The sequence below is a fragment of the Branchiostoma lanceolatum genome, chromosome 7 (genome assembly GCF_035083965.1).
Source record: "Branchiostoma lanceolatum isolate klBraLanc5 chromosome 7, klBraLanc5.hap2, whole genome shotgun sequence".
Classification (NCBI taxonomy): Eukaryota; Metazoa; Chordata; class Leptocardii; order Amphioxiformes; family Branchiostomatidae; genus Branchiostoma; species Branchiostoma lanceolatum.
In genome coordinates this window covers 20,505,292-20,517,241 of record NC_089728.1, presented here as the reverse complement: position 1 = coordinate 20,517,241, position 11,950 = coordinate 20,505,292, and the positions used below count along the sequence as shown (strand labels likewise).

Genomic DNA, 11,950 nt, shown 5'->3' with positions numbered 1-11,950 from the left:
TTCAATGGATCCATATCAAACAACACATTGGTCCAAGGATACTGCGTGAAGGTGATGCATTGCATTTATATATAGTAATTATATAGTAGTTTCGGTGTGGTTGATTCTAAGTCTTGAAATTTATAATTCTGCACTGTCTGGTAACATGTCCGAACAAGCACAACTATACATATATAAGAACTATATCTCCATTTTTAATGGGGATAAATATTACTCAACAATATCTATCCGGTTTGATTTTCTGTTGATTCTGTCTTTACGTTAATGATGACTATGCCAATACTTCATACGTAATAGTTCCTTGAATTTCAGACACATCCCTTGGAGAATGGTACTGACATCAACTGGCCAAAAGGAATCTACTGCATTATGAAGCATGGTCGCTGCCCTATGGGTAAGGATCAGATGAGCTCAAGCTACTTTACCCAACCTGTAAAGTAGATAAACTTCGAATGACAATTGTATTTTAGACTGAATGCTGTCCACCAAAATTTGAACCTATTAGTAAGTGCATGCTTTTTCAATTTTCCGACCGTACTGATATCTACTTTCTGTTCCGTGTAGGCTTTGTCTGGGGAAAGCTTGGGTTTCCCGGTGGTACAAAAACCGGAGATGTTCCGGATGGAACTTCAGATGGGGACAGCATAGAGATGGAGTACTGCTGCCGGGATGATGGCTTTGCCTCCAGTCCAATCCGCCTGCCCCCTAGACCTCCATTCTATCTACTTCGATTTGGAGGAGACTGCCAACAGGTATATATTGGCTATATTTGCACAAAGTTATTGACACGTGAGTTAGGCATTTTGGTTTTTCAGTAACCTCAATCATATGATATTCGCTTCCCATGTGTATTATATGTTTCTTAGATACTTGCATGAACCTACATGTTCACAGAGGTGGTCAACATACACAGGATTCTAAATGCTTGGATCGATGGGAATGATAATAAGGATAAGGAACCATCAAAAAGTGACTATAATGCAGAGGTGGTCACTAGTAAGGTTTGAGTGTACACAGTGTGGAATGGTAATATATGAATGTAATAACTATTGTCGAGCTTATGAAGCTATGACAAACTGTAATTAATATTAGTAGTTGTATCTCTGTTGTTCTAGGTTGATGCAATTGACGTCCGCGAGGAATGGATCGAGTACAGGGGTAACGGCTACAGAGCTGGTGTTGTCCCGGATGATGAGGGCGATGAAAGCAGCCACAAACTCTACTACTGCCTCTACAATGTAGCCGGATCCGACATTCCAATTACACCGTTCGTCCTACCAGCCGTGCCAAACAAAGCTAGTCTTAGTCCAGGAGAAATAGTAGGGATTGTTTCAATTACCATTGCCGTCTGGGTAGTAATTATTATAGGTTTGATATGTATGCTGTATCGGATACGTCGAGATTAACACAGTAAAGATAAAAGTAAGAATGTGAAAAATGAGAATCCCTACCTACCGACCTTAATTGTTTCAGGACCTGTGTGGTGAAATAGAATATGTTCAATCTAATGGTGAAACATGTTTCATTATCTCCATGAAAAAACTTTTTCGTGGGGATATTGTTTTGCGTGCGTTTGCGTGTGTGGTTGCGTGTGCGTATGTTTGTGTCACCGGATGCTTTAAGTCAGCATAACTGAAGAACGTGTAGATGGATTGTAATGGTATTTTAGTATGTGGGTAGATATTGGGAGGACAAAGGCCAAGGTCGATTTTGGGCCTCCTGGTATGTGTCACTGGAACTGCAATGGCGTATTTGTAATATTCTTCTAAGGAGAATAACTGATAAAAGGAACAACAGATTTCCATGTTATTTGGTATGCAGGTAGGTTGGACCAAGATGTACAAACTGAAGTGCAAATCATGCAAATTGGGACTGAATTTGCATAAGTAATGAGGAATATCTATACCTCACATCTGTTAGTCTCAAATCTAGGACAAGAATTCCCCAGGTCCTAACAGCTGGTAATGAGGAAAATCTATACCTCCATAATAAAACACATCATATATAAAACCAAATTTCATGGAGATTCAGGGTCTTCAGACTCTGAACAGAAATGAAAAAGTTAGTAACAATTGCATATGATGTATCTATTATTCATATCAGATTGAATGAATTAAATTCAATCCACAGCATGTTTTCTTAGATGTAAGGCCATGCTGATTTGATTATTTGGATGACATCTGCGCGCGCATCAATTTTCGTACGTTTCCAAAAAAAAAAGTTTTTGACTATACTGTAAATCGCATAATGCATCTGCAAAGTTATCAAATATATGCCGTAAATTAAATTTAAAAAAAGTTTGGAAACGATACGTCGTAGAATGCCAAAATCAGCTCCAAAGTCAAAGCAGGAGAAGTGAAGAAGTAAGAATGAAGAATCTAGGCATTTGTTGACCACGTAGATTTAATAATTAAGGCATTTTTTGCCAAACTTTTTTATCATTCACACGGTCGCATCAGTTTTGGAGTTCCCAGGGGTTGTCATCCACATAATCAAAACAACATGGCCTAATGCACTGAAAACCCGCACTCCTTGAAAAAAATTCCTCCAAATTTTATTTTGAAGTTACCTTGAGTTTAACAATATATATGTACATGTAGTATGAAATGTTGTCTGTCTCATTTTCAAGTCTAAATGTTTTTAATGAGAGGAATTCAGAATATCTACAACAGTCTCATTTATCTGTATATAAAAATTTAAATTTTCAAAGTACACAGCCAAAATATCACAGCTATATCTACAACATTCTTTCTTTTGCCAAACTCCGTAATCAACAAGCCTGAATCAACACAAAAATGGTGCCTACAGATACACATTCATCGAGTAGATATTGTCTTCATTCTTGAACTTGTATATCAGGCCAAACCGCCATGTGCACACATGATAAGAAGACTTCATAACGTAAGCTCATAGCTATAAGACTATATAACGAATAAATTCCCTTCATTTATACATTGGGTCTGCATCAAGTCGGCGTGGACAAAGGCTATTAACATGTAATTGTCACAGAGGTCAGACGTCATTCTTCCAAGGAAGACGTGTCTTCTACGCTCTACTGCATGTTTGGACGTTTTTTCACTGGTTCTTGGGACACCGAGTGGATTTGGTGTCTCTTATTGTCTCGGAAGTATCCTGGAAAACTCTGAGAAATTGAGACATGAGAAATGGACAGATTCCTGTCCGTGCACCACTGCCACAGGTCCAAGGTTACGTTCAGCAGTTCTAGCGACCTCGTGCCTCCTAGATGGTTGAGATAAGCCACCACTGTTGAGTTGTCGGAACGAACTCTGATGTCTCCGCTCTCCAAGTCCCTGCAGAAACCTCTGACTGCCAAGAAGGCGGCTTGCAGCTCCAACACGATGATGTGCGCTGTTCTCTCTTCTGCTGACCAGCGGCCTCCCGTGTGGATGCCGTTGCAGAATCCGAACCATCCGACAGTACACGCATCTGTCTCCACAACCACGTCCGCTGTTGGCAAAAGGATTGGGCGACTGTTGTGGTTGGGCAGCTGATCCCTCCACCAGCTGAAGTCTGCTCTAGCTGCCTCTGTCAGCGGCACTAGATGCTCCCAGTTCCCTCTCGTCACTCTGAGAACTGCGATGAGCAGACGCTGAAGACTTCTGAAGTGCAGTGGTGCGTGCCAGACTGACCACGTCGTGGCTTGCATCTTCCCTATCAAAGCTCGTCAGCTCTCTTGCTGTGATGAGACTGTCTGTGGACAGCGTAGTGCCTGCTAAGCGCTGCAACTCTAGCACCTTGGTGTCTGGAAGGAAGGCTGTCATCCTCACTGAGTCGATACCTGAACCCAGAAAAGTTATGCGCTGTGTCGGCTCCAAGACAGACCTCTCCTTGTTTGGGACGAATCTCAGACTCGAGAGTAGCTCCAGGGCTGCCACCAGCGCTTCTCGACAGGCTTCTCTCGTACGACCGAACACCAACACATCGTCTAGGTAGACGATCAGTCTATAACCCCGTCTTCTCAGCACGGCGATGAGGCACCTTCAGCGTCACCATGGGCACGCCTAACGGGACACACTGGAACTGCTAGAAACGCCCATGCCACTGGAACGCCACGAACTTGCGACTGTATACGTCTACTGGGATGGTGAAGTATGCGTCCTTGAGAATTACCTTCCCCATGAAGTCTCCTGGTTGTATGAGGTGTTTTAGAACACTTAAACTCTCCATCTTGAAGTGACGAACTTTAAGAAACTTGTTGAGTGGTTTTAGGTTTATCACAGGTCTCAGCCCTCCTGTCTTCTTGGGTACCGTGAACAAAGTTGAAACGAACTGTGTGCTGTGATAAGGAACTGAACTTCTCTTATCGCCCCTTTGGTAAGTAACGTTCTTACCTCCTCGTCGAGGACCTCCACTCGTTGGGGACTACTTGCTGAACAAGATGGAAGTCGATGTTGAACTGGCGGCGTTCTCGTAAACTCCAACTTGTAGCCCTTGACGCAATGCAGAACCAAAGGATCCGCGGTGAGCTGCTGCCACTTCTGAAGGAAGTGGACTAGTCTGCCTCCTTGCAGCATCTGAGAAGTGCCGGGTACACGTTGAAGGTCGGTCAAACGCCGAGCCGCTTCTCTTGTCAAGGACGAGACTGCTTCTTGCCCTGCTTCCTTCCTTCCCCCTGCTTCTGAAAAGACTGGGAAGGGTCTCTGATGTAGAACTGTCGAGTATGGCCGCCTCGACTGTAGTTTGCCCTCGGCAAGTACCTGTAGCTTCTGTAGCCTCCACCTGAAGGTCTGTTGCCGCCGCCGCGACGACCGGTACCTCCACGTCCTGAGCCGGAAGACTTGTTCTTCTCCGCCTGAGTCAGCATCCCCGACAGGACCTTACTCTCTGACGACAGGTCCTTCGCCTTCGACCCCAGGTCGGGAGGGAAGAGGGAGTTGGGATCTTCTGATGGCGTCTTGAAGAGGTCCCTAAATGTCTTCTGGGAAGACTCAGCAATAAATGAATGACGTGTGAATGCTAGCTGGGTATGAACCGAGCCTAACAGACGAATGGCTGTCCCCGCACAGTCGTTCATGTCGAGCTGCAGTTCATAAAAGGACTCACTACTGCATCTCTTAATCAACTGCCAGAGGGTGATCAGTGGGGTTGCAACTTGCATCAAATTAGCACGGATCGACTTCAGAGACTTATCGTGGAAAACGATCAGGTCACCCTGTTTCTTGGAGCAAGGACATCCTATATAATGCCCTTGCTTGGAGACGTTGCCGTTGAAAGACTTTTTCCATTAGTAGATATTTATTGTTTAAAGATGATGCAAAAATATATACATTGTATCTGTAAATACATACATATAAACAAGTTAATCTTAATGCAATGTGCAAATGGCTTCTCAAGCAAAGTTATCAACATATAACATGCCTGTATTATATTTATAGAGATATTAATGACATATTTATGTTATGCCTGGGCCTGATATGGATGTTCCGGACCGTGTGATAACTATCCGGATCACAAAGGGTTCGGGAGTGTTATCACACAGGCTTCCATGGAATATTTCGAATGCATTTCGAGCGCGCCAGTTGCGCCGCCGTCGGAAATTTGAATACCGGATTCGGAGGTTAGAATCAATGTTGTAACAGTTTTGTGTTCCAGGACACAAAACTCCCTCAACTTCTGGCGCTTTCCGCATTGAAATGTGTGTTTTCTCGGGTGGGTATGACCAAGGTTTGACATAATCAAAATACAACACGTTGTATTCCGCATCACCCTCGGTCCCAGCCCTCCCGGGGGTCGGATCGCCCTCCGGCCTACGGCAGTCGGGCGATCCGACCCGCGGTCGGGCTGGTACCTCGGGTGATACGGAATACCCCGTGTTGTATTCTATATATATATGTACTGATAAACAAATATATATGTTAATAACAAAAAAGAAAAAAAATAATAACATACAAATCAAAGTTGATATGCAATAATGGTTAAAGTACTTTAAAGGGTTTAATCTATGCCTGTGTGCCATCATAGTTACTTAATTGATTGCCCATACCCCAACCCAAAAGTTGGAAAGTACAATCCTAAGGATTAGGTGGCAACAACACATCAGTAACGATATAGTCAGGATCCGTATTGGCAAACCTAAACTTGCCACGCTCATTCACAATATTAATCTATAATGTGTTGGCTTAGCCAAGGTGTTAATAAACTGGTGCCCGGCAGGAAGAAGGAAAAGAGGGGACAAGCCATGACATTGAAATGGACTGTTCAGCATGACCCTGCTGAGATGGGCTGCAGCTAAACAAATCAAATTAAAAAGCAATGACGGCCCGCCTCAGTGTGAAGTGAAAAGCGGCGAGGATGATAATATTGTGATGACCTGGTGAATATGGAAGCCACTGTAAGCAATCTAGGAGGGCACAAAGGCTAATATTGGCTGGTAATTACTAATGTTAGACTTTAAACATAGACTATCAATTTCGTCCCTTATGAAATGATGCCCCTTACATATCAGATGGAAAGAAGTATTCTGTAAAACCTCCTCAAAGTATAAAATCTAGTTATGGATCCATCCCCTCGTGGATACATTAAAAAAAATAGAACTTAACGAAATTTCTTTACACAGTCCTGATCTGTACTCCATGTGGCCTTATCCTACGCCAAATATAGTAACTCAAGCAACTTGATAAGATCCTTAGTGCACTGGCGAAAGATATCGGATGCTGTCTGAAACGTCTGACTGTTTCAAAAATTGTTTGAGTAACTATTTTTGGCGTATCTTATTACCTAGATGTCTAACCTTCATCAACGTACAGAAAAGCATAATGATGTGTTTTATGTCCCGTTAAGATATAGTAGGAATATATGTACCACGGGGAACTGGCAACCATGCATATAATATGTCTTATCAGGCGGGGTGGCCTTCAAGTCTCTCCAGTCATCAGCAGACCTGCCACACACATATATATAAAAATCTGCTGATGGCCTTTGTTTGGCGGTGACATCGAAAAATATGTGCAGCTGGTTCTCCAGTAGGAAAACTTGGACGAAAATGCATCTCAAGATTTCCTCGGTTTCGATAATCCTAACACTTACAAAAATGTCCAGGCCTACAAGCCCGTTGTGCTCTATGTATCCTTATCCTGCACATTGAGATACGGCAAGTATATACGTGCCACAGGGAACCGAGGAAAAGGTGCAAAATATTCCTTATCACAATCAGGCAGGGTGGCCTCCAAGTCTCGCCAGGCATCAGCAGACCTGTCATACACATATACCAGATTTTCGTCTTCATTCTCGTTATTAGTAAAGGTTATCAATATGTGCAGCTGGTTCGCCAGTACAAAAAGACTGGGAAAACTATTAAATAGAAGGTTTTCTGTGTTTGACAAGCCTGGTAGTTTCTGCCATTGGTTCAACTCTGTATGGTACACCATAGTCTGAGTGAGGTCCGCATCTGTACAGAAAATCGGATTGAGTTTTGGTGATGGGCTCCACCTGCACCAACAGTCCTGGCTCGGGTCGTAGCGGTGCACTTCTGTGCTTGTGATTAAATAGAGGTGTGAACCACAGGATAATACCGCATAGTAGCTTGTATTAATGTCAAGTTGCAGCCGTGAACACTCCTGCCACTGGTCTGGGTGTTGGCTGTACTTTCTCACTAAAACAATTCCGCTGTCGCCTACTAGATCAGCAGCAAGGTAGTATAAAGTCCGATCAACTTCAAGAATGTACTCGTCCGGGAATATCCGATTGTTTTCCATTCTCATCCAATTTGATACAGAAGACATACCAGAATGTTCCCACACATTCCTCGGATGGTTGTACTTATAAATGGCCAACTGACGGTTATTCTCTCGCTCATGAGTCAGGATGTAAATGTTATTATCACTGGTGACTGTCGTGGCTGTGTCAGGAGGAAGGTCTTTAGGATCATAACTGCAGCTGATGTACTTCCCTTCCCGAGGGTTCATGAAGAGAAGCTCATCATTCTTCCTTCAGGGAAAAAAAAGGCATCGCAACCTGTCAATAAATCTGGCCGGGAAACTCATATATTTTCATTAGGGCTGCGGCAAAATCACAGCATGTACTGATATCACCTATCAAATCTAGTTTTGCAGCCCATTCAGTAAAGTACTTTAGCTTTCGTTGGTATTGGGTGCAAAGTATACCTACAAAACTTAAACCGTGAAGTCGTGTATAACGGGACCTCAAAATGTCAAATGACGCTGTGCAAGATTGACCCTGTGCGAGATTTATTCATAAAGTCAAAGAAGAAGCATATACATACTTGTCATTACACAGAAGAACCATTTCCGTGGAAATCCCAAGCCTTGGCTTCAGGTTGGAGTTCCCTATCTGTTCCACATTCCTGATGACCTCAGAACTCACAGGATCCTCCCTGACCAGGGGGTGTTCCAAGATGGCTGCCGTGTCGTCTGAGGTCAGCAGGTTGAAGCGGATGTGAGGGAGGATGCTGGGTAAGTGGTTCAGTCTGTAGGGTATATGGTAGGGATGGGTTCAGCTGACTTTTTGGCAACACAGATTTTTAATGCATTATAACTATTCTAAGTACCGACTATGATAGGAGAACTTTCACACCAAGCATTGTTCATAGCCCTTAGGTAGTTAGTAAGCCCCGGCTGAAACAACAGAACACTAATCCCACCTAAGTAATTCAGTAATAAACATAATACTGACACAAACCTGTCCTCCCTGCTGTGCTGCACCCATCTCACCACAGCCTCCCACACTGTTGTCTCCTCTTTAACATCCAACTCATCGTGGCTGATGATCTCAGTCAGCTGATCCACACTCAGGCTGCAGAACTCCTTGCTGGAGGCAACCTGTGAAGGTGCAGAGAACACGTACAAGTATAACAATGTAAATATGTGTTTTTGCTTACAAAATACATACTGTTTACAAAAACCTTTCTTAATTGCCAACACCGTGTGTCCTATGTGGTTATTTGGACGTGATAAAGGCTTAAGTGTTTTTCCTATGTGCTCAATTCTATCATTCTACTAGGCTTCGAAGGAGGATATGATTCAATGATTTACTTCTACAGAGCTTTGCATCTATAACCATTATGAAAGACAGACCAACCTCAGCAAAGTTTCTATTGATATATTCCAGACAACTTTTCAGAACCCTGTCCACAGAGAAGACGTCACCAAAGTGGTACAGGTCCACACAGGTGGAGCGCTCCACATTCATGGCCATGTAGCTGCTGCAGGTGTCTCTCACATAGTCCAGTTGGAGGAGGTCGGCTGTCTGGTACAGGGACTGCACTTTGTCCAGGGACACATGGAGGGTTGCCGAGTAGATGTAACTCAGGATCTCCCCGAAAATTCCTTTATCCAAGCCCTGTAGAAGAACACAATTTAACAATGTCCAAACTTGTGTCACATATAAATGGTATCAATGATAACAAGAGTCTTAGGACCCAAAATCTCCTTGAAACTTAGTTTTTTTATTAAACCAGTTCCCCCATTCTATATCGCTCAATGGTATGACCCCCATGGCCACCTGTCGCTGGGGGCCCGGCAGGAGAAGTGACCCACTTTCGCTATAAATAGCTACTAACATCTGTTAGTAGTGCCACAAGATTTTCCTCATTACTTATGCAAATTAAGTCCAATTTGCATAATTTGCACTTCATTGTATACAACCCTCTCTAAGCTACCTGCATAGTAAATGACATGAAAATCTGTCGCTCCTTTCTTCAGTTATTCTCCTTTGAAGATTTTGACAAATACGCCATTACAGTTCCAGTGACATATACCAGGGGGCCCAAAATCGACCTTGACCTTTCTCCTCCCAACACCTACCCACATACCAAATATCACTACAATTCATCTACACATTCTATAGTTATGCTGATTTTACGCATCCGGTGACACATACATACACACACGGTGACACAAACATACACACACGCGCACACACACGCAAACACACTAACTTTGCATGATTTGCAATTCAGTGTGTACATCTCTGTCCAACCTACCTGCGTACCAAATAACATGAAAATCTATTGTTCCTTTCTTCAGTTATACCCCTTTAGAACATTTTCACAAATAGCCCATTGTAGTTCCAGGGACACAAACCAGGGGGCCCAAAATCGACCTTGACCATTCTCCTCCCAGCGCATACCCACATACCAAATATCATTACAATCCATCTACACGTTCTACAGTTATGCTGACTTTAAGCATCCAGCGACACACATGCAAACGATTTACCTCCTTACTTATGCAAATTCGGTCTCATTTGCACAGTTTGCACTTAAGTGTGTACATCTTGGTCTAACCTACCTGTGTACCAAATAACATGACGATCTGTCGATCCTCTCTTCAGTTCTTCTACATTGAATATTTTTACAAATACGCCATTGCAGTTTCAGTCACACATGCCAGGGGGCCCAAAATCGACCTTGACCTTCCTCCTCTTAACACCCACCCACATACCAAAAATCATTACAATCCATGTACAGGTTCTACAGTTATGGTGACTTTAAGCATCCGGTGACACATACATACACACAAACACCAAACGCACGCAAAACAGTATCTCCATGAAAAATCCTTTTATATGATAATTAACAGGGACAACATATCAATAATCCGTTTAGTAAATGAAGGTCAAATTTACGTGACATTCTACTAGTATCATTCCTACTATTCTTGATTCAGTAAAGATAACCTCATTGTGACCGACAAACTTGACCCCTTATCACTGAAATAATATCAGTACGTGGGGAGGGGGGCATGTAAGGGACAAAATTGCAGGGAAGTTTTGAAATAATTTATTACTGGGTTCAACATGTTCTATATAATAAGTAAAGTCTTCACAAGTGCTGTCTCTCTTTGTTCTAACCATACGTCACCCCACCCCTACCTGTAAAACAACCGTCTTTTGCCGACTTTCCGCCATGTCACTTGTGAACATGGCCCTGAAGTAGGGGCTGGCCGCGGACAGAACAAGCCGATGGCAGGGAAACCGCCGGCCCTCGACTTCAAGGACGACATCCTGCAGTACCCCAGCCTTCTGTAGGTCACTCACAGTTCCAAGAAACCCGTGCAGATAGCTCTCGTCTTGGTAGGAACGAGGACGAACTGCGCTGACGTGGGGTGCGGCAGCCATGTTGAAAACGTCACGAAATGCTGGTTCAAAGGGTAGACGGTCGTGCATTGATTATCAACATAATGTCGCAGTATATATTCTACCGTGATTTCTCGAGATGTAAGGATGCCTACTACAAAGATGTAAATTACCGATATCGATAGTCTGCCTGCATGGTATAAGGCTTCTCATCAGCATACTGGAGGGGGGGGGGGGGGTGTATATCATACAAGTGCCAGTGGTGACACGAGAAGAAGAAGAAGAAGAAGCATGATAACAGCGCCCCACAGGAGGGAGGATGGGTTACAAATCTCTGAACCCCGGGGCGAAGTAGACTGCCTTGTCACAGGCTTGTCTAAGATTAAGGTATTTGGTCTTCGCCCAAATGCATCCGCTGAACCACTGGCAGGAAGTTTCAGTTTTCAGTTATGTTAACTTGAATGATACGGTATGGTAGTGAAAGTATGCCCCACAAGTTAGAACTTACAAGGAGTGCATTGGCACCTCTTGGGGAAATGTGAATCTATGCGACTATGTACGTCTTGGTGGAATAAGAATACGCCCATTCGCGGTTCCGATTACACATGTGCAGTGTCAAACTAGTGTGAAGTCCCCGGGCTTGTAAACAGTTCTCGTCTCGACATTGTCTAGATTTGCATAACAACGTCCTGCATATGCGTAGTTGGAACCGCGAATCGAGGCTTATCTGCGAGACTATGTAAGTATATCTATTAATCAGACGTTGGACCTGCTGACGGCTAAGCCAGTCTTTTTATGCCCCAGAATTTGTTTAGCAACCGCAGTTGTTCGTTGATCAGTTGATACAATAGCAATCACGCAAGAAGTTATATATGAAAATTGATTTATTGCAACA

At 43.4% G+C, this 11,950-nt stretch overlaps 1 protein-coding gene across 1 annotated transcript; it reads right to left on the bottom strand.

Annotated features, from left to right (window-relative positions):
- Positions 1 to 5,256: 5,256 nt before the first annotated feature.
- On the bottom strand, positions 5,257 to 11,139 carry LOC136438102 (kelch repeat and BTB domain-containing protein 8-like). The gene is made up of 5 exons (XM_066432781.1): positions 10,852 to 11,139; positions 9,058 to 9,318; positions 8,659 to 8,798; positions 8,243 to 8,446; positions 5,257 to 7,947 (listed from the first exon to the last, which is right to left on the bottom strand). The coding sequence occupies exons 1-5, from the start codon at positions 11,095 to 11,097 to the stop codon at positions 7,080 to 7,082; spliced, it is 1,719 nt and encodes a 572-aa protein (XP_066288878.1). The 5' UTR covers positions 11,098 to 11,139; the 3' UTR covers positions 5,257 to 7,079.
- Between the last annotated feature and the right edge of the window lie 811 nt (positions 11,140 to 11,950).